We start from the raw sequence: 19,874 nt of genomic DNA on the forward strand, positions 1-19,874 counted from the left end.
GATTGTTTGAAGTTGTGATAATCAGCTTGACCCAGAGACCTCTCAAGGCTATTCATCGGTGGGTTGTACGAATCTTCTGTAATTATAGTTACTGCAAAATGTATGGGAATGAAGGGATGGAAAGGCTTATACCTCTTGTTAATAAGCTTCAGGATGCTTTCGCATCTCTTAACCTTCCTCTGAACCTTGATTTACCTCAAATTGCAGTTGTGGGAAGCCAAAGTGCTGGTAAAAGCTCAGTGCTGGAAAACTTCGTGGGGCGGTAGGCTACAAATAAAATTACACTTCCTTTAAAGTGATTTCCTACCGAGAGGCAGTGGTATAGTCACAAGGAGACCGCTTATTCTACAACTGGTCCATGATAAGTCAGGTAGGAGTTTTATTTAACTCATTCCACTGCTTTTAAACAGTTGAATATGGGGAATTTATTCACTGTAAAAATAAAAAGTTCACGGATTTTGATGACATCCGACGGGAAATCGAACAGGAAACGGACAGAATCACTGGCTCTAATAAGGGTATCTCAAACATTCCAATCAACCTCAGGATCCATTCCCCCAGCGGTGTGTTGTAATCATTTTGATCTTACTCCTACATTCTTTGTAGTCCTCAATCTTACCCTTATTGACCTTCCTGGAATGACCAAGGTCCCTGTTGGCGATCAGCCACCGGATATCGAAACTCAAATCCGCAACATGATCATTGAATTTATCGAGAGAGATTCCTGTCTTATTTTGGCTGTTAGCCCTGCTAATTCAGACCTCGCTAATTCCGATGCCTTGAAACTTGCTAAGGAATATGACCCACAGGGTCTGCGTACTATCGGGGTAATAACAAAGTTAGATTTGATGGATGAAGGAACAGATGCACAGGAAATTCTCGAAAATAGATTGCTCCCATTACGAAGAGGTAATCCAATTGTTTGGTGTTTATTTTAGTATATTTGTTGCCTTAAAGTATCAGAGTTCAAACTCGAGGTTATATACGTTTTTCTGGTCTTCGGATTTAGAGTTCTAGTTGACAAGGCCATACATTACAATCCAAACTTAATATTATACCTTTAGGTAAAATATACTTTTGAGGCGAAGTCAAATGTTTTGGGTTTTGAGGACGTAATCTTACTCCCCAAATTCTGACTATAGAAGTAAGACTGATATCTAATAATGATTAATCAGTAGAATAGGAGATTTTTACTGCTGATATCGACATAGTACTTTATAGTAATTCGTAATTCATCAGAAATTATATTGTCTCATTACAACATTCCAAGACCTTCATTCATCTCAGTTAGTCTTCAGAAAATGCATAAATTAACTAGTGTGTCAAACGTTTTGTTCTCTACATTAATCAAATCTTTTTACAGTTATGGAAATTCAAGCCTTCAGCTTAAGTGGATAAGCTTGTTTGATATATTCTAAGCCGTGTCACTCAATGTCCAACTACTGATTACAGTTATCACCCAGACCTTGGTCAGGTGGTCTACATCTGTCAATGAATTCATGCATTATTGCCGCGTTTTGGTTTGATCTCTATCTTCCAGCCTTCTCCACTAATACGCATCGCTTGTCGAGTTGAGTTGTGGTCAGGGATATGTATTAAACATCCTAAACACTTCAGTCGATGACGATTCACTACCTCATCAAGCTGTTCTCTAACTTCGTGTATTACTTTGCCTAACACTTCACAAAACTCAAGAAATTCTTTAAGGACGATTATAGCCAAAAACTTTAAGCCCACACTTGTCTTCCACTTTCATAGACCATTTTTCACAACCATAGTGTAAATCATAAAAGACTGCTGCGCAGTATACACACCCTTTCGTTGGAAAACGTACCTCTCGCCTACTCCACAAGTGACGCAAGTCAACAGAAGTCATCTGGGGTTCCTAGATCTGTGCCGAAATTTCGTCGGATACCAATCCACTAGGGCTACTGAGAATTCCAAGGTCAGAGGATCAAAGTACTCTACTTCTTACCACTAGTTCAGGTGTTAACTCATACCAGTTCTACAGTCCTCATTTTTATGAAGAATATGATCTGGTACTAGTTTTCGTTCTGAGTCTTATCTGAGTTGCACGATCTTTAGGATTCCAATCGAGGATTCGTAATTAACTGACATACTGCTCATATGCCCCTATTTTTATATAACACTCCCCGTAACGTAAATTAACCATCCGGCTTTACCAACCAGTTTCATCGTCGACTGCCGGAATGATATGCGTAAGATACGACCGAGCTATCGAAGTCAGTGTTTCAAGATAGTGACACTAATTATCATTGCGTTCAAATTTACATCTCCAAACTTCAGCGTTACTAACATAATGTTGCTGCTGGAAGTGAACAATTCTCCGTAAGCAACGAGCACAAATTTTTTGAAAATCATCAGCTCCACTACCATATACTTTCATAGGTGTTTCTTACATGTCATAAACAGAAAAGTCCAGTATCGGTGCTACGTCCTTGATCTGTCTTCCAAATAACATACAGGAGAGAACTTGTCTCAATCTAGTTTGGATCAAAAAGAGTATGGCAGTGGGTCACGCATCAGACAGAATCTTATTGTTTATAGAATAACCTAGGAGTAAAACTAAGTGTTAGTATTGTACAAACTTTGAATTAAGTGAAATAGTGTCCTGAAAAATAGCTTCCGTCATTTTTCATAGCTTTAGTATATTTCTGTTCACATCATCTTCCATTTATCTGAGTGCATAGGTAAGGTAAAGTGACAAGCGTTGTGATCCTTGTAAAACATTATCGATCTGGTGAACTGAAATAAATAATAAAAGAATCACCAGTCAAAAAGCTATGTCGAAAGTGCCTTAGAAGATTTTCCACGGTGAGCCAAGTTTCTCAGTTTTCTGTGACGTACTGTGATTTTCCAGTATGTGGTTGGCATGATGTATCCTCCTTCGACCCTCAACTTTCACCACATACATTACGTTCCTTCTTCTCTTAAGTGCACGTCCACTGGTCCACTGGGGAGGCGAGTATACTTCCTGTCTATTTTGGGATATTCCACGTTTCGCTCTATGATGACGATTGAATTGAGTCTCCATTTTTCAGTTTCTTCCTCCTAAACCTTATTGCTTTGGCTCTAACGACAAAAACACTTTGGTAAACTTACAGCAGCCCACTTTGTTGCAGGATACAACTGCATGCTTTTGCCAAAAATAATTAACATAAGATTTCGGCATTCGGGAGGAAACGGAGGATGTTGGTGTAGAAATATCATTAGGACGTAATGCATGAAATTTGGAAATCTTATTATAGCATATTTTATTGCAGGCATTTGATTTGAAAATATTATGAGAATTTTGAATGGGTTCAGAGGAAGGATTATGAAAACATACCTCATTAAATAAACTATTCGAGGTGTTAATCTTTTAAATCTAGTCTGAACCTAATAAATCTAAATCATACCGATTTGTCAGATAACAAACACCGTCGAATTTATGTCCTTTGACTTGTAACTCGCATGTAACTTCTCCTGAGGCATTCCGGGGAACATGTTCGGTCGCTTCAATGCGTGAACATTCTAGTTTGTGGTACGTGTTTTTGGAAACCAATGTAATGTTGGACGCCGTCTCTGACTGAAGACAAATAGGTTTTTTATTCGCTTATAAGTTTACATTCTTCCTTTTACTTTGAAATTCGACTTTAAAAGTCGCAAAAATGCTCTTGATTTTGTGGCAAGATGAAATTCACAGATTTATTATATTCACGTGCTCCAAGTCTTCTAAAAAGTAGACAAACCATAGTTGCATCATCGAGATCTCAGCAGTCGACACGGAATATGTCTTTGAAATGATGGAACTTGGAATCAAATATGATACCAAATTCAGGATCATAATTGGATTCACGAATGGGATTTGCGATGCTTACATATGTATCTGGTTGATAGGTTGAAGTGGAATGAAATGAGAACTTGTAAGTGCATCTAGAAGCCTCATTTGATTAGGATTACTGTGCGTTTTCTGAATTTGTAGAATGGTTTTAAGGTCGTCCATATTAATAGACATTTTCTTTTTGAGCGATCACATCAGCGAAAAACCTCCGTCGTCACTTTTTTTATGGATTGCTTTTTTCCCAAAATCCTCATCATAAAATTGTTATGTCCTATCCCCGTCAAATATCACATGACAAAAATTGCCGATCAAGATGCTGACTTCTATGACCTTGTCCCTGTGCTGAACTAGTGATGAGTCGAACAAATATTAAGATTAGGCAACCCTCCCCAACCCCCTTGTTGGATTAGAATATTGACCGTTCCCCAAAGTTTCGTGACTGGCGTTCAAGACGCCTTCAGAGAGTAATTACTGTCGTTCCATCAATCTCAGATTGTCTCACTGATACTAGGTTACTTTTTGCTCGTGACTAGGTGTAGAAGTATTTGAACCTGCTAGTCAATGAATAAAATCAAGTTTTCACAACACTTAGCTAATGGTTCAAAGTTCTTTTGAGTCGAGATCATGGAGATAAATTGCACCGGTATGAATACACCCAATCTATATTTTTACTAATCAGTAAACATTTCATTTTACTTTACATGTTCACGCAAATCCTGTCGTAGCCATTATTTTGTTTCTTTATTGTCACCATTCCTGATCTTTGCTCGCTAATGTTAATGCGCAATGGATGCACGTTTACGTTAGGTCGTAAGATATTTCCTAACCTGTCTCATAGCATAATCCACTACTCGTTATTCCAAAAACTTCGGTTAATCTAAAACCCACCAACTGTTCAAATTTACCAATCTGAAGAGGTTTATACATATTTAGTAGTATTAATGAGTTAATCTGTACAATTATCTAATGCATTATAGGTCTTCCAAATATATTTTTCGTCCCACTTGATTCTGTACACATGACTTTTTCCGTTAGCTTGATAGGCAGATTCTGGATATTATTCGTGTAGTAAACCAATGATATTAAAAGCAATGGACTAGTATTTAACATTCTTGTACAAAACAGTTTGTAGTTGGTCAGTTAATAACGTAGAGTCTTGGTAAATAAAATAGTTGCATTGAATTAGGATTTGTTGGCCCATCACTTCTTGGGCGAGGTTCCGTAGGTTATACAATTTAGTGGCTTTAAACATCATTAGACATGTCTCAAATTAAAATCCAATGGCGACTCTGCTGTAAAGCAAGTACACGATGAGATCTTTCAATGTAATGAAATTTCCAGGTTTTTTTAATCAAGTAGTATGTCAGAAAATAACAAGTATGTTCATCAATTTACTGATCATAGGCTTCTTCCCCCTTCTGTTTTTTCGGAATATTACCGTTCCACGATATGAAATATCAGCTCCATAATTCACTGACGTTTTTATGTTAGAAATAAATGGAAATAAATGAATACCTGATTTCTGTTCCCTTCTGAAACACATGGATGTATCCCATATCTGCTTATTCCACTCTTTGTATGTTGTTTTCTGGAAACGCGTAATGCCATTTATCTTTTTGATTTTTTTTCAACACTAGTCAGAAGTCGTGGAACTGGAACTGGTACATCAGTCATCAGAGTCCTATTCCAAAGCGATCGCTCACGATTTTACCTTAATTTAGTTGTAGATTGTCTTTCACATTTTTAAGATTCAAGCCTAATCACAAAATACTGATTACATATATATTATTCTTGGTCTTAGCTAGTTATTTTGAAACAGGCTTCACAAATTACTGTTCACATCTAGTACTACGTAGAAATCCTATGTCTTTATAATATTTATTATCATCATTTCAGGTCTAGTGATTATTTTGTTTGCTTGTTTGTTTTTACATTTTACTCTCATGTTATCAGGAGTTCTTTTACGTCGTTATGTTGTAATTCGCCTCTTTAACCTTTCATACCTATTTTTTTACTTGTGTAGGTTATATAGGTGTAGTCAACAGAAGCCAGCGAGATATAGATGGGCGCAAAAATATCACTGCTGCCTTGGAAGCCGAACGTAGATTTTTCCTTTCACATCCCAGTTATCGTCATATGGCTGATCGTATGGGAACTCCTTATCTCCAACGTATACTTAATCAACAACTAACGAATCATATCCGCGATACTCTGCCACATCTACGTAGTCGGTTACAAGCCCAACTAATTAGTTTGGAAAAAGAAGTTTCTGACTTTCGTAATTATCGTCCAGACGACCCAGCTTATAAAACAAAAGCATTGCTACAGTAATTAGTTCCTTTTTCTTTATGTAAAATAAGTTAATGATTTATAACTGGAATTTATAATTATGTAGATTTTTTTGTTTTTGTCTGCTGATCAAATTATTGTCCTAGTTACATTTGTCCAGTGGATTTTTATTCAGGCTAAACAATTTCTTCAACCTCCTAGCGGAAACTTAAATAATATCCTGTTCATTCTATTTTATGACGTGGTGTAGGCTAGATTTCAATTTGAAAAAAGCACTACACCTCATCTTTAGCTAACCAATTTAATAACTAAGTCTAATCGCTAGAAATTAAACTTTAGGTAGTAAAATGAAAGTGATAGTTTATATAAACCACCAAGTCTGTCTGTAACGAACTTAAAAATGCTAACATTGTCGCTTGTATGGCTATTTGTTATGACTGCGTTATAAATTTATTTGCTACTTGCTCAACAGAACAAGAATGATTTATCTCGACACAAAAAAGTCCAAACTGTAAATGAAGATTTATTTATGTACCAACCACTGAGTCATAATGATCAAAATGTACTGTCATATATCATTTTAAATTTCCGGTCATTAGATAAAATTTGATTACATTGAACTGGGATTAGTTAGCAATAATTACTCAGTAACTTGATGTAAGCATATAATTTACAAGGTCAATAGACTAAATTCTTTGACTAGTAGGTGTTAATAAATTACCGGATTATGCATTTTTGTTCTTCCTAGTAAGTTCACTGTAATTTTCTTACCAATAATGTTTAGTGAGTGTAGACAGATTCCACAAGTTTTCCCTCGTTTCCAAGCCTTTTCTTGTTTATTTCTCACTTACCTAACATCGTTCGAGCTAGACTATCGATGGGCACTTCCAAAAAATTACCGAGTCAATACTTGACGAGAGTTGATTGTTTTCTGTAGTGATATATTTTCCTTCTTTGATGTCCCCAACTTGAAACTCAAAAATAATCTGGGACTTGATTCTTATTCAATACTATCATTAGCAGTACTAATAAAAATGAGTCCACTATCTGGATGCATCCTTTAACCCCAGCTTTAGTTAGTAATCGACTAATTTTTTCTTGTTTAAAAGCCGGTTTTACATTCTCAGTCTTCTCTACTATACATCTAAAGTCTAACTAATCATTATGAAAACGTTCAGGAAAAATGTTGGTGGAATGGTCAGACCCATCGAATTCTCTTGCTGTTATGAGATACCACCGTAATGAATATGCAGAACTTAGTTTCGAAGTGGTGAAGTGTTGGGTCAATGGTTATGAAGTTCAAATTCCAGCTATTAATTCACAAGTTCAAACTCTCATGTTTCTATTAGGATTGTATCACCGACCCTGACACTTGAAGTACAACTCAAAATCAAGTACATAAATGTGTATCTGGTAAATGAGTTACCGAAAACTTTAACGTGGTATTGCAACTTGAATTACTAAGTGGAGGTCGGCACAATTAAGTTCAAACCACATAATGGACTTAACTCCAAATTGTTGCAGTGAAAGGGGAAAATATAAATCCTGCAATATTTAATAATCAGGTGTTTAAAATATTCACTAGCTCTGCTCCATACTTTCCATTACTTTATCTTATCAGGATGGTTCAGTCATTTGAAGCAGAATTTTCCCAAAATATTAGTGGACATGTAGCTGACGTCAATACACAAATATTGTCTGGAGGTGCTGAGATTAATCGCGTGTTTCATGAACGTTTTAGATATGATTTACTCAAGGTAAGATAAATTGTATGATGAATTTAATGTATTTCAAATACTATACAATAGATTGAAGTGCATTATGCACATGTTCCACTCATTCTGTAAATTGGTGTGTGCATATAAATCATTCATATGTTAGTGATTGGTTTTAAGCCGAATTTATCACTTAATGTCTATTGATCAAGAAAAGCAGTTTAGTTACTGGGGTACATAATTTTAAATAAAGATTATTATCTGATGAGTTCCCATTTTTAAGTATCATTCAGTACAAAACGTGGTTTACTGTGACTTTCCTAGAAGGAACTTAACGTCAAATTAGTTCACAAAATATATCTTAATAAAAAGTTAAAATATCCATTTTTATGATTATCAAGTAATTTTGAATTCAGGCATGAATAGTTTTTGGGGGTCCACTGAATCAGATGAGTGAATTTGCTAATCCAGTTAATTGACTTGTACCACAAGTATTTCTTATGAGATGGACAGGTACGATTTGTCTATTATTCCTGATATTCACTTGTTAGCCATCAAGAATAATCTGTGTGATGATCTCAATCAGTGGCTAAAAGTTTAGGTTTAGGTAATATAGATTCATTTCAAGTGTTCTGGATGCATTCACTCTTTATTTTGCTCTGGATCTTGAGTTCCGACACTTTATATATACTTTTTCACTCTGCCATCTTGTTGATTCCTTGTAGTTGTACTGAAGCGGTATGGGGACTTGGATCAACATAGATTCATAAAACATTTTCACCAGTGTCATTAAGTGATCGTAGCGCTTTATTTCCAGTTGACTGAAGGTGGAATCGTGCACTCGGACACTGACTCAGTGGTTCTACTGGTTAAGTATTCTCTGCAAGACCTCGAAGTTCTGGGTTCTATCCTTAAGGTGGTCGTGGGTTACTCACTGCTAAGGAGTCCCATAATAGGATGAAATATTTGTTCATTCCTCCCCAGTTTTCAGTGATACCTCAACTGAGATCAATCTGTGGTGAATGTAACCTGTTAATTTTGAACTAGTTTACTTTGTTTCTGCGAAACATATTTTTTATTTCATAATTTAAACTTAATTTTTCACACATATAAGTGTTCATAATCTTCATCTCATGTGAATGTAGTGAAATGAAGTGAGGCTAATTAGTTTAATATTCAGATGTAAATTCTTATTTTCAAGTATATGATCTATCATCAATTGATACTTTTTCCATAAGTTATCTAGTTTTACTTTAAAATTTCTTAATAGATTCACTTTTCTTCTCACTGTGGTACTCAAATCCAAGATTCTGTACCTCCAATGCATTTGTTATAACTTTATTAAGAGGTCCTTCTTCACCAGTTAAATTCTAAATGGTATATTTGAACTAAGTATTTAGTGTATTCTACAGTTCTCAATTTCCTTGTGGTCCGATGATGACAAATAATGAATTTCAGTTTCACGGGACAGTCTATATATGGTGATTAAACATAAACTTCTATCTTTCTGTAATACTCCAGCACGAAATTCCCATTTGATTCATGACGATTTGTCAAAAATTGGTAATCAATAGCTGTAATATAGTGTCAACTAGATAAGTTACTGTATGTCGTATAGAAAATTTCATTAAAATTTAAGAAAAGCATCTAGTGTGCCGAGACAACTATCTACAATATCACCAGAATCATCGATTAAATAAATCTACGTCAAACAATTCATACATCGAGATTTTTTCATTCAAGGTGTAAATCATCCTCTCTTATTGTACGAATCGATAAGTTTCTTTAAACAGTGAACAACTTAGTATTTTAAATAATTGTTGGGAGCCTTTGGAAATTCCTCTAAAAACCTTCGGAAGCTAAGAGAAGGCTGGAAACACTTCATCTAATTAGGGTTCAATAGAGACTTCCAGAGATTTCCGGAATAACGATGGATTATGTGCTATATTGTGATTAGATAGTTATCTGCTTTTTTTTTTACTAATTTTTGCACTTTTCCAGAATATCAAGATTACCCATAAACCTAAAAATACACTTTTGTTTTGTACGTAAACTGACGTCAAAGCTAAGGCTCCTTCCGTATTTCTCACCTTCTGTCTTCCGTTCTGGGCTCAAATGTGAAGTTCTGTGGCACTGGTAGGAGATTCAAAAATCTGTGACCAGAGTTCATGTTTAAATCCATCAATTATCCTTATTAACTAGTAAACTTCTAATCTATAGGAATCCTCATAGACGACAGATGAACATTTCCTCTTATACGTACAAATCTGTGTGTAAAATTTGTCTTTTCGTATATGTTTATTAACAATTATATGGTTATTATTGTATCACTTTTTATTTAAAGATTGAATTCGATGAAAAAACTCTACGTAAAGAAATCGCTGTTGCTATTCAAAATATTCATGGTGTCAGGTAAAAAAATTATTTTTAATTTCTTATAGACGATTGAATAGGTAATAAACTCAAAAAATTTTTGTTCATTTATAAATTGAATTTTACTGTGTAGATTTTACTTATTTTATTGATTACTTGTAAATGTACGTGAAGTTATTTAGGTGCGTTTAAGCATCAAGTAAGTGGTCTTTGCAGAGGATTTTACCGATGACCATCTATTGATGATTTCGTATTCAATAATGTAGTGATTGAAATAGTACATTCTCTGAACCTAATCTATTTTAATTGTGAAGTTTTAATTGTTGTTTTGAACAACATCAATATCACTAGCTCACGTATCCCCAAGGGGTATTCATCTGGATTGTAAAAGTTTGGTACAGTCTGTCCAGTAAATACAGAAGCGTCATCAAATTCGTTCTCCATATTCCACTGTTCACTTTAAACTCTCTGGTAACATATACTCCTATATCACAAGGCAATTCACAGTATCGTTTTGGAACGATGGGGATTATTTTTTTGTTGTTCGTGACAAATTACCATTGTAAGCTTCATTTTCTACACATACTCTTATATTCAAGTCGACCGGTTTGTTCTATTGATCCATGACCATTTACTAGTAGGGTCGCTGGTAGCTGGATTAGTTGTAGTGAAATCTATTTGGACGAGATAAAACGCAAGATGGTTTCAAATTAATCTGGGTTTTTTCATATTACATTCTTTCACATTAATTCAGTGTAAAATACGTTTTTATATTCCCACTATTTTGAATCATGAATGGAATGTATCGACTAGTCATCAAATGCCAGTAGAACCTGTGTGTAAATTTGCATTCGGCTAATACGTTATTACCGTATTTTCAAAATGAATAAAGCTTTCATCTGCCAACAGTTTTATCTTCTTGTCGTACGAATCTCAATATTCCCTTTTCATCAGGTATAATCCGAATCGGAAACCAAAATGTTATAAGAATATATATAATCTTAAACTTGCAAAACGTCTTAACCAGTTTGTACTTATTACGCAACTTTGTTAGATAAACTCTCAGGTTTGGTTAATCTTCTATAATCATAAATATTACAGTATAAATGTGATGAGAACTGTGTAGAAATCGATCACTTGAATTTTATCTATGGTTATATTAAAAATCGATTTTGCTCGATCAATCAAATTTGACGGAATAATGTAATTCAGTTTATCCTAAAGATTCGCTTTTAATACTATTTTTAATACTATTAATGGGAACTCAGGAAAATTGTGCTCAACATAGATTAAACCATTCTCAACAAACAACGTACTATTACCACCATGATTCGCCATCTTGGCTGAAGTAATAGATAAAAGTTTTAAAGAGTTATTTGAACTAAGTTGGAAATACTGATTATCTAATGAAATCTTGACGAAAACTGTCATGTGATGCGTAAATCTAAGCTGATTCAGTTATACTTCATAGAACATCATAATTAGAAATGACAAGTTCAGTATTCAGTAATGCTTAGTCATTCATTCGTGTTCACAGTCTAGTTTTAAAATGTTCTAGTCACAGTCCAACTAAGTTTAATGTTTAATGATACAAAGTTAAATTATCACTGTTAGCTGTTTGAAGTAATTCATCGTTAATTGTTGAATACGAATTCAACCTGAATGGAATTAAGGTATTAGACAAGTTGTTGTGTTTGGTATTGAACATGGAATTGATTCAAAAGGTGAAGTTACTTTCATACTTTTATATATGAACGTAACGCGAATTGTCGTGTACTAGTTTATCTACATTATGGTAAACATTCATCTAACATACATATATATGTGCTGTATAGAGATGGGTTAAATTTATTGACATTCGAAACAGGTAAACTATGATAATTATAATTATTTTTGCTATTCAATTATCATTATTATTATCACCACTGTTATTGGTATTAGTGTTAGTCTTGCTATTATGTTGCTAATTCAGTAACTTGTGCTTAATTGTTTGTTTGACAATATATGTAATAAAGGCCTGGATTGTTTACACCGGATATGGCATTTGATGCTACAGTACGAAAACAGATTGAAAAACTTCGAATTCCATCATTAAAATGCGTTGACATGGTTGTATCTAAATTGACCGATGTTTTGCAACAATGTAGTGATAAGGTGAGCAAATATAATCGATTGATTAATTGCACAAATAAATTGTCCATTTTATGCGACGTTTTTTTATTATTCAAATATTTAATAAGGAAATATGCTTGTGTTTACACAAATGGAAAGCAATTGCCATGTAAAAAAAATCCCAAATAATAGCATAAGAGTCCTTAAAATAAATTAGCCATATTTACCTTAAATTTTTGTTTCTTTTTAGTTTAAAATCAAATGATTAGGCCACGTAGGTCTTTAAATTTAGATTGTTGTTACTATAGATGAGGTAATTGTTTCCAGTCTCCCATGATACTGTTCAGTTTTTAACTGTCAAGTTTTTGTGTTTACAATGGCTTAGAAGTTTGGCAACTTTTTCATTTGGCACATGAGAAAATAACTCGTTGCCAAGTGGTAGGGAAATTTCGAGAAAATAAAGAGCTAATATTTCAATTTATTTTCATTTACATGGTAAAGTTATTCACAAATTCAACGAAATATACTTCTGTACATTGATACTGACTTTCTCTTCAAAATGAATGTCGAATCACAAATCTGTATCCAATGTTTGTTCTGTTAGGATTTCTTCAGCTTATATATTTCTTGTAGGGTAGTTATTATCCTTCGGTTTTTAAATCACCCTCGTAATTGTTCCCAACGATGTACTAGCAATAATTTTTTGTTGTAGTGAAGAGACGTTTATTGGAAACTGAAAATATTTTTTGAAATCTTTTTATAATGGAAGCGGTATTTAGAGATGAAGTCGTTTAAGTAAGTTCACATCCCGCAATCCTGAGGATATTTTTTACTCAATAATTAAGGTACTTAACTCTGAGTAATTAAGTTAGCAATAGTTGTACTCTGTTCAGCATCATTTGCCTACTTATGTAAAACGTTTATCCAACAAACAATGAAAATAACCTGCGGTGTCATTGAAAAAGAATTAAAAAACAATTCAGTGAAGAAAATGTTTGGCGATGCATTCAAAGAGCGTTTGCATTGTGTGGCCAATGGAATGTGCTCCACAAGAACAGTTAAGTGTATAAATAAACAATGCGAGAGTTTGTCCTTGAAATATCCGTGAATGATGAGACAGTTGGAAAGGACGGTATGAAGCTAGCCAGCATAAAAAGTTTCCCTCAAAGGTTTCGCTGGACGATTTTACAAAATCTCTACAGCAGTACCTCGGTTGAAGATGAACCCAATATTCATGAAGAGTTGTCTTAGGAACTGTGTGAGTTCTTGCAAGTTGTAATTCTCGTTTCACGTTTCGCTCAACAAACCTGGATATATAAGCGTTTTTGAGGCATATCTGTTGTAGGTTGAATATTTCCTCTATCGTGTATCGTGTCTTCTGAGCCTATTCGTTTGGTCTTTTCTGATAAACATTGAATCAAGTTTCTCTTTCGGTTTAATGGGACTCAGCTATGAAAATTCTGCTGTGGTTTGGGCTCCCGAGCAGTATTTCAGCCCTCATACAAATCGAATGTCGAAGTGTGGCGCATAGATATTTGGTGCCTCCTTTTACCGTTTGGTGTTCTATTTCATAAGACATCGAGGAACTGTGATTTGGAATTCGATTCTGATTGCAACTAAATTTGATGGATTGATACCAACCAGTGAATTTATCCAGAATGACATTGAGGTCACTGTTTTCATCACAAATAATCAAGTGTCATCCATATACCTTTTGTTTAAGTAAAAGTTGCCAATCGTTGTTTTAAGTACCGTGTTCTTAAGATTGGTCATGAAACAGTCCTCTAGAAAGTGTTGAGTGGTTAACCCGTAGCGATGTCATCAGTTTGCCTGTAGAACTCGTAATTAAATCCATACTGGACATTTGAATGTACACCGTGTGGGTAATTCTTTTTGATAGTACATAAGGATATGCCCTAAAGGTCCGTATTAGACATGAATAATAATAATAATAATAATAATAATAATAATAATAATAATAATAATAAGCCATCATTTTTCCAATGTTTTGACACTTAATTTTCACCAACTCTTATTTGATTGTTAATACATCCTTCTGATGTTCTCAATCTTCTCAATTTTGATTCCTTACCCTCACTTATGAAAAAGAACATTATTGGAGTCTGAGAAACTACTTGTTTACTCAGCTTGATTTCTGTATAAATATTTAACAGTCATATGATCTAGATGAAAGACACACTGAATATTTGCTCATTCATTCTTATGCTAATTTATATTAAATGGGTTGTGTATCTCATTAAATAATTAATCAATACATCACTTATCGATTGGTATATCCATCTTTTGCCTTTGTTCACTAATAAATCCAAATCAATATGTATATGTTTATTTATTTACTTAATGTATTTACATTGTTTATCATACATGTACTTCATAATAACTAATTCGTATGATGTATTATTCTTTATTTACGTTTTTAATTCATTCAGTTAAATAAACAAAAAATAAAACTTGGAACATTTATGTATCGGTTCAAATTGCCAGTCTACAATATAACGAGATACCTGAGTAGCATATGTAAAAACAGTATTAATGGTTATAGAAAAGATTAAACATGTAGGATATAATTTGACAATATGGATTCGTAGAATTAAGAATTTTCTTTCTGATAAATAAGGAACATATGATTTAAGGGAAGACAAAGAGTGCATGTACATGTATCATTGCGAATGTTTCTCAGCCATGACATTCAAAGTCTCTAACCAATAGTTATGATACTGGTGTAGATCCCAACCTAGTAGTCTGGACGTAATTACACGACTCAATCCAGTTATCACTGACTTTATGAACTAATGCCACGTCTTGATTTGAGTCTTTTATTGTTTTTGAATAAGACTATGCATTTAGTCTATTCTTCACAATTAGCATCTACATTTATGTTATAGCACTTTTGATATACAAGGTTAAGAAACTAAACGATATATTTACGGTTAAAAGTATCGCTTTTTTGTGTTAAATGATTCGATATACCGTTATTATTATTTGGCAATGCATCCTATTAATAAAAATTTATTGATCAAATGTTTTTGCATAGTAAAATGGTTCAAGAAGTAGTGACTTAATAGGTAAAACACTCGGCTTTCAGCCAGTTGGTTTTAGATAAATATTTGGACTGTATCAGAAAACAAAGGATACTGTGGCAAGATGAAATTCACAGATTTATTATATTCACGTGCTCCAAGTCTTCTAAAAAGTAGACAAACCATAGTTGCATCATCGAGATCTCAGCAGTCGACACGGAATATGCCTTTGAAATGATGAAACTTGGAATCAAACATGATATCAAATTCAGGATCATAATTGGATTCACGAATGGGATTTGCGATGCTTACATATGTATCTGGTTGATAGGTTGAAGTGGAATGAAATGAGAACTTGTAAGTGCATCTAGAAGCCTCATTTGATTAGGATTACTGTGCGTTTTCTGAATTTGTAGAATGGTTTTAAGGTCGTCCATATTAATAGACATTTTCTTTTTGAGCAATCACATCAGCGAAAAATTCGCACAAAGTAATTTCCGATTACAGAAATAGCGAGTCAATAAACATCTTTTTCAATACCGAAAGAAAAATGTTTATAAAAGTCTCCTACAGATCCATATTCTGTCTTTCAGTGTTGTAAAAAGAAATAACAGGTTACCCCAAACATGAATTTGTACTTAGACGATTCTTATACATTTTCCCAGTTGTATCATCCTCAGTACAAAACATCCCGTCTAGTTGACTAGCCATTTTATCGAAAATCATCATTATGTTTAGTAATTGCGTTCATCTGCCGGATACTTTTTTGTCTTTTGTTGAAATTCGTTTTGCTAGTTCATGGAGGTCTGTTCAATTCCAAAACAGTTTTCGTCACGGATTTACATGAGTCTAGAAAACAATTAAAATTCAGGGTGTACTAGATATTTATTTGCTCCCATTTGGAAACTTCGCAACTGTATATATTTATGGAGCTGTGGTTTAGTAGTTCTACTTCCAACCACTAGGTTTCAGGTTTGTATACCCTTGCTTCTTCAGTTTGAAGAATTGGTTAGTGTCCACCAGCTCTCACACGTTAGGCGTAACTCAAAGCTGAGTACACGATTCTGTACTCAGTAAGTTGCATCGTTATCTCATTTCAGTTGAACATCATTTTTTACTGGGAGCACAATATTTTAGACTCATAATTTGAAATCCTTCGGTTCACGTTCTTAACTGTAGTCAGTTCATAGAACAGATCGGAAGTCATTCAATAAGTAGCAACTGAATCATAACATTACAGATACTGGCTTCCCAGTAGAACAACTAGAGATCTATCTCGATTCTAATACTTAGTCACCGCATGGCAACTAATTACCCGAGTTCGTGAAAAACGATTAAATCTGAAGATAACTTTCACGATACCATTGAATTCTAATTTATACGTTTCCATTACTCTTCGGATTATACCAGTGCGTGAAGAAACGTTTTTAATAAAAGTGGCTGTCTTTTTTGTTTTACTATTAACATTTAATTACTCGTTTCTACACTGACTTCATTACCATCAAGTCAAGTATTATATGTATATAACTATCCTACAGCAGTTTGGTCTAGATATTCTCTTTACTATTCTTTCATCCGTTTATCACCAGATTATACACGTTTCGCTTACGGAATACTTTATGAATCATAAGTTATCAACATATCATCAAATGTTAGTATGAAATTAGTGTTGTTGATGGCTTAATGTCTTTTTCTGTATATACTTGTGTGTTTATATTACACGTGTGTAGTATGTGTGTATGTATGTATGTATGTATGTATGTATGTATGTATGAATATGTATATGCATGCGTACTCGTGTACATGAGTATCTTTTCATAAAACACTTTCCTGAATTTTTTTCTTCACCAACTTTAATCCAGTCATCTAATCTGTATGTTACGTCACAATTGCCATGTAATCCTCTCGCTATTACGTATGTACGTTTCCACTTTTTATTCGTTTCACTTCGATTCTAATATTTGTTGTTGTATATTTATCTGTATGTAATAGATATTCTTTCTTCGTTTTACCATTTAGTTTTTATGTCAGCTAGTCCTCAAGATGTGATTGTGTTTACAGTGTAGTAAGATTATTAGTTTTTTTTTGTCATTATTGTTGTTTATACAAATTAACCCAGTTATTTTTGTTTACCAAACTAATATTTTATAGCATGATACATACAAAAGTGTAGAGAAAGTTGTTCTTATCTGTTTTTCTGAAATGAATTATTTGTCTTTTTCTAATACTCCATCAGATTGTTACGAATAGAAATATATGTAGATAATATATTCAAGAAAGTTCCCATTCTCTGCTCAATTCTTTTTCATACATTTCATGCTTCTTGATGAGCTCGTACAAAACAAAAACAGGAAGATCTTGCAGAATAAACCTGTATTCATTCTGTTTCAAAGCTCCATTTTCCCTGGTAAAGAATAATTGTTTGAAATAAGTCTACCTGTTAAATAATCTTACTTTTACACATTCATTGACATTCGTTCATGATAACCTCATCCTAATTACTCCACTTAAGTATGTAATCATATATTTTTATTATGCTTATGAGTAGCTGTAACCTCATCTAGAATGAACGGACAGCAAAGTTCTGTCTGCTAAAAATACTGACAGGATTCAAAGTTTTCTGTACCGTCTGAATCACTATTCAGCACAGATTGAAACGATTAACAAAATAACTCATTGATAAAAATTGCAGATAATTGTTTCCCTTCATGAACTTTAATTAGGCCAGGACAACAGTTGGGGGAGTATGATGTAAACCCACCATATGTTATAGTTTCTCTTCAGCTGCTTTCAACTCTATTCGTATTGAAGTGTATGCTCCGAATATACACTTTAATATGAATATGGTTGTAAGTAGCTGAAGAGAAACCGCGATATATAGTGAGCTTACATTATTCTCCCCCCAGTTTTTTATTTTTGCCTAATTCAAATTTATTTCATTGAAACCATGACCTGATCAATGTTAGATCACCACTAAAAACCTGGAAGCACTAGACAGCCGTTTTGTGATACTATGGTACTCCCCAGCAGTGCCCATCCACGAATTTGCGCGCGAACACTTAACCTCTAGAACTATTAAGCCAGTATTCAACAGTGTTAATATCTAACTTCTGTAATATCGCACGACCATCTTCTATTGTCTTCAGTAGGTAACTGCTTCACACCCGACACGGTTATACATTTATATTTTGTTCTAGCCTAACTTTTTTCGATATTCCTCTGTCTTCGTTCTTGAGGATAAACAACAGGGAAAACTTGAACTTAAATAAATTATATCCTAGATACATAGTTACTTTACAAAAATGTACAAGCCTTTTGCAATTTGTACACTAGATGTTGCTTAACAAATGATTTATCAAGTCCAGTAGAAGAAATATGATTCATTTTTTTGTTAATATTTAAGAAATTATTTGCAGTATGTCATATTTACGCATGATAACCCTTGATAATTATTGTTTTTAGAACATGTGTTGTAATCATTGTATTCTAAGGGCTGATTTTCATTTTATTGGATTAAATGTTTCATTTGACAAAAATATATCAAGCTTTTATCACATGCATAAAAGAGTTTGTATGGATAAACAAACATTAATTCGTGTGAACTTTTTTATAAGCGTATATTGGTTTTCTACCTCTCTTATAAATCAACCACCAATTTAAGACCACATACAGTTACTTTTATATGAAAATATACCACTCTGTGTTAACGATGAAGGCATAGTGACAGATAACCAATCATCTGCATGAAATAAATTGAATGTGTTCTATAATCATTATGCTTAATTCATATATCACATGTTTGTTATTTGTGTTCATCCAAGTGTATGTGTGTAGGTGATCGTACATTCCAGATTGTGCATATCATAAATGAATCCGAGAAATTGAAGTCATCATAAAACTTCAATGTGATACTAGTTTATAGAGAAATAATAATTGAACAAAGTGAAAATAATACCTTCTATCTGAAAATAATACCTGTTTACATACTCAACCACTAATTTTCACTGAACCAGTCGATCAGTTATTAAAATTTCAAAAGACATTGAATAAGTGTCTTTTTTTTAATTTTAACCATCTATTCTGTTGTCTTTCACTGACTAGTACAGTCATGAATAACTTTTTTTATAAAAACGAACACGTACACAAAATTCTCAGATTCTACGACAATTACATCACTGTTTATAACTTTTAAACAAACTGAGGTCACGTTCATTAGATTGTTATGTAATATTCATGTAAGTTCTACTCACACTGATTATAATCACTCTACCAATACAATTTTATTTGTCATTCATACTTAGTCCTTCCATAGAAATATATGCTTTCTATGCGAACTCATCGGTTTTGTATCTAAATCGTTGTGATTTAAAAACACAATGAAAATATGATGATAACACGAATCAAAGTGTTTGTTTTTCCAAGTAAAATAAATTTTCAATATCATTGGTTGGATTTTTCACAAATGATTCAACAGTCAGCAATAACTGCTTGGCATTTCTT

General features: G+C 33.6%; 1 protein-coding gene across 2 annotated transcripts in view; it reads left to right on the forward strand.

Annotated features, from left to right (window-relative positions):
* The first annotated feature begins 34 nt into the window (after positions 1-34).
* Positions 35-19,874, forward strand: part of DNM1_3 (Dynamin- GTPase protein) — a 55,746-nt gene continuing 35,906 nt past the window's right edge. The window contains exons 1-8 of one of the 2 annotated variants that reach the window (XM_051216276.1): positions 35-262; positions 297-370; positions 411-563; positions 607-909; positions 5,868-6,171; positions 7,755-7,890; positions 10,193-10,260; positions 12,237-12,375. In XM_051216276.1, the coding sequence (XP_051073770.1) occupies positions 99-262; positions 297-370; positions 411-563; positions 607-909; positions 5,868-6,171; positions 7,755-7,890; positions 10,193-10,260; positions 12,237-12,375 (1,341 nt within the window). In that variant the 5' untranslated portion in view covers positions 35-98. Of the gene's footprint in view, positions 263-296; positions 371-410; positions 564-606; positions 910-5,867; positions 7,891-10,192; positions 10,261-12,236; positions 19,610-19,874 lie in introns of both variants that reach the window. The other variant, XM_051216275.1, reaches the window with a different exon arrangement.

Source organism: Schistosoma haematobium, chromosome 1 (genome assembly GCF_000699445.3).
Source record: "Schistosoma haematobium chromosome 1, whole genome shotgun sequence".
Classification (NCBI taxonomy): Eukaryota; Metazoa; Platyhelminthes; class Trematoda; order Strigeidida; family Schistosomatidae; genus Schistosoma; species Schistosoma haematobium.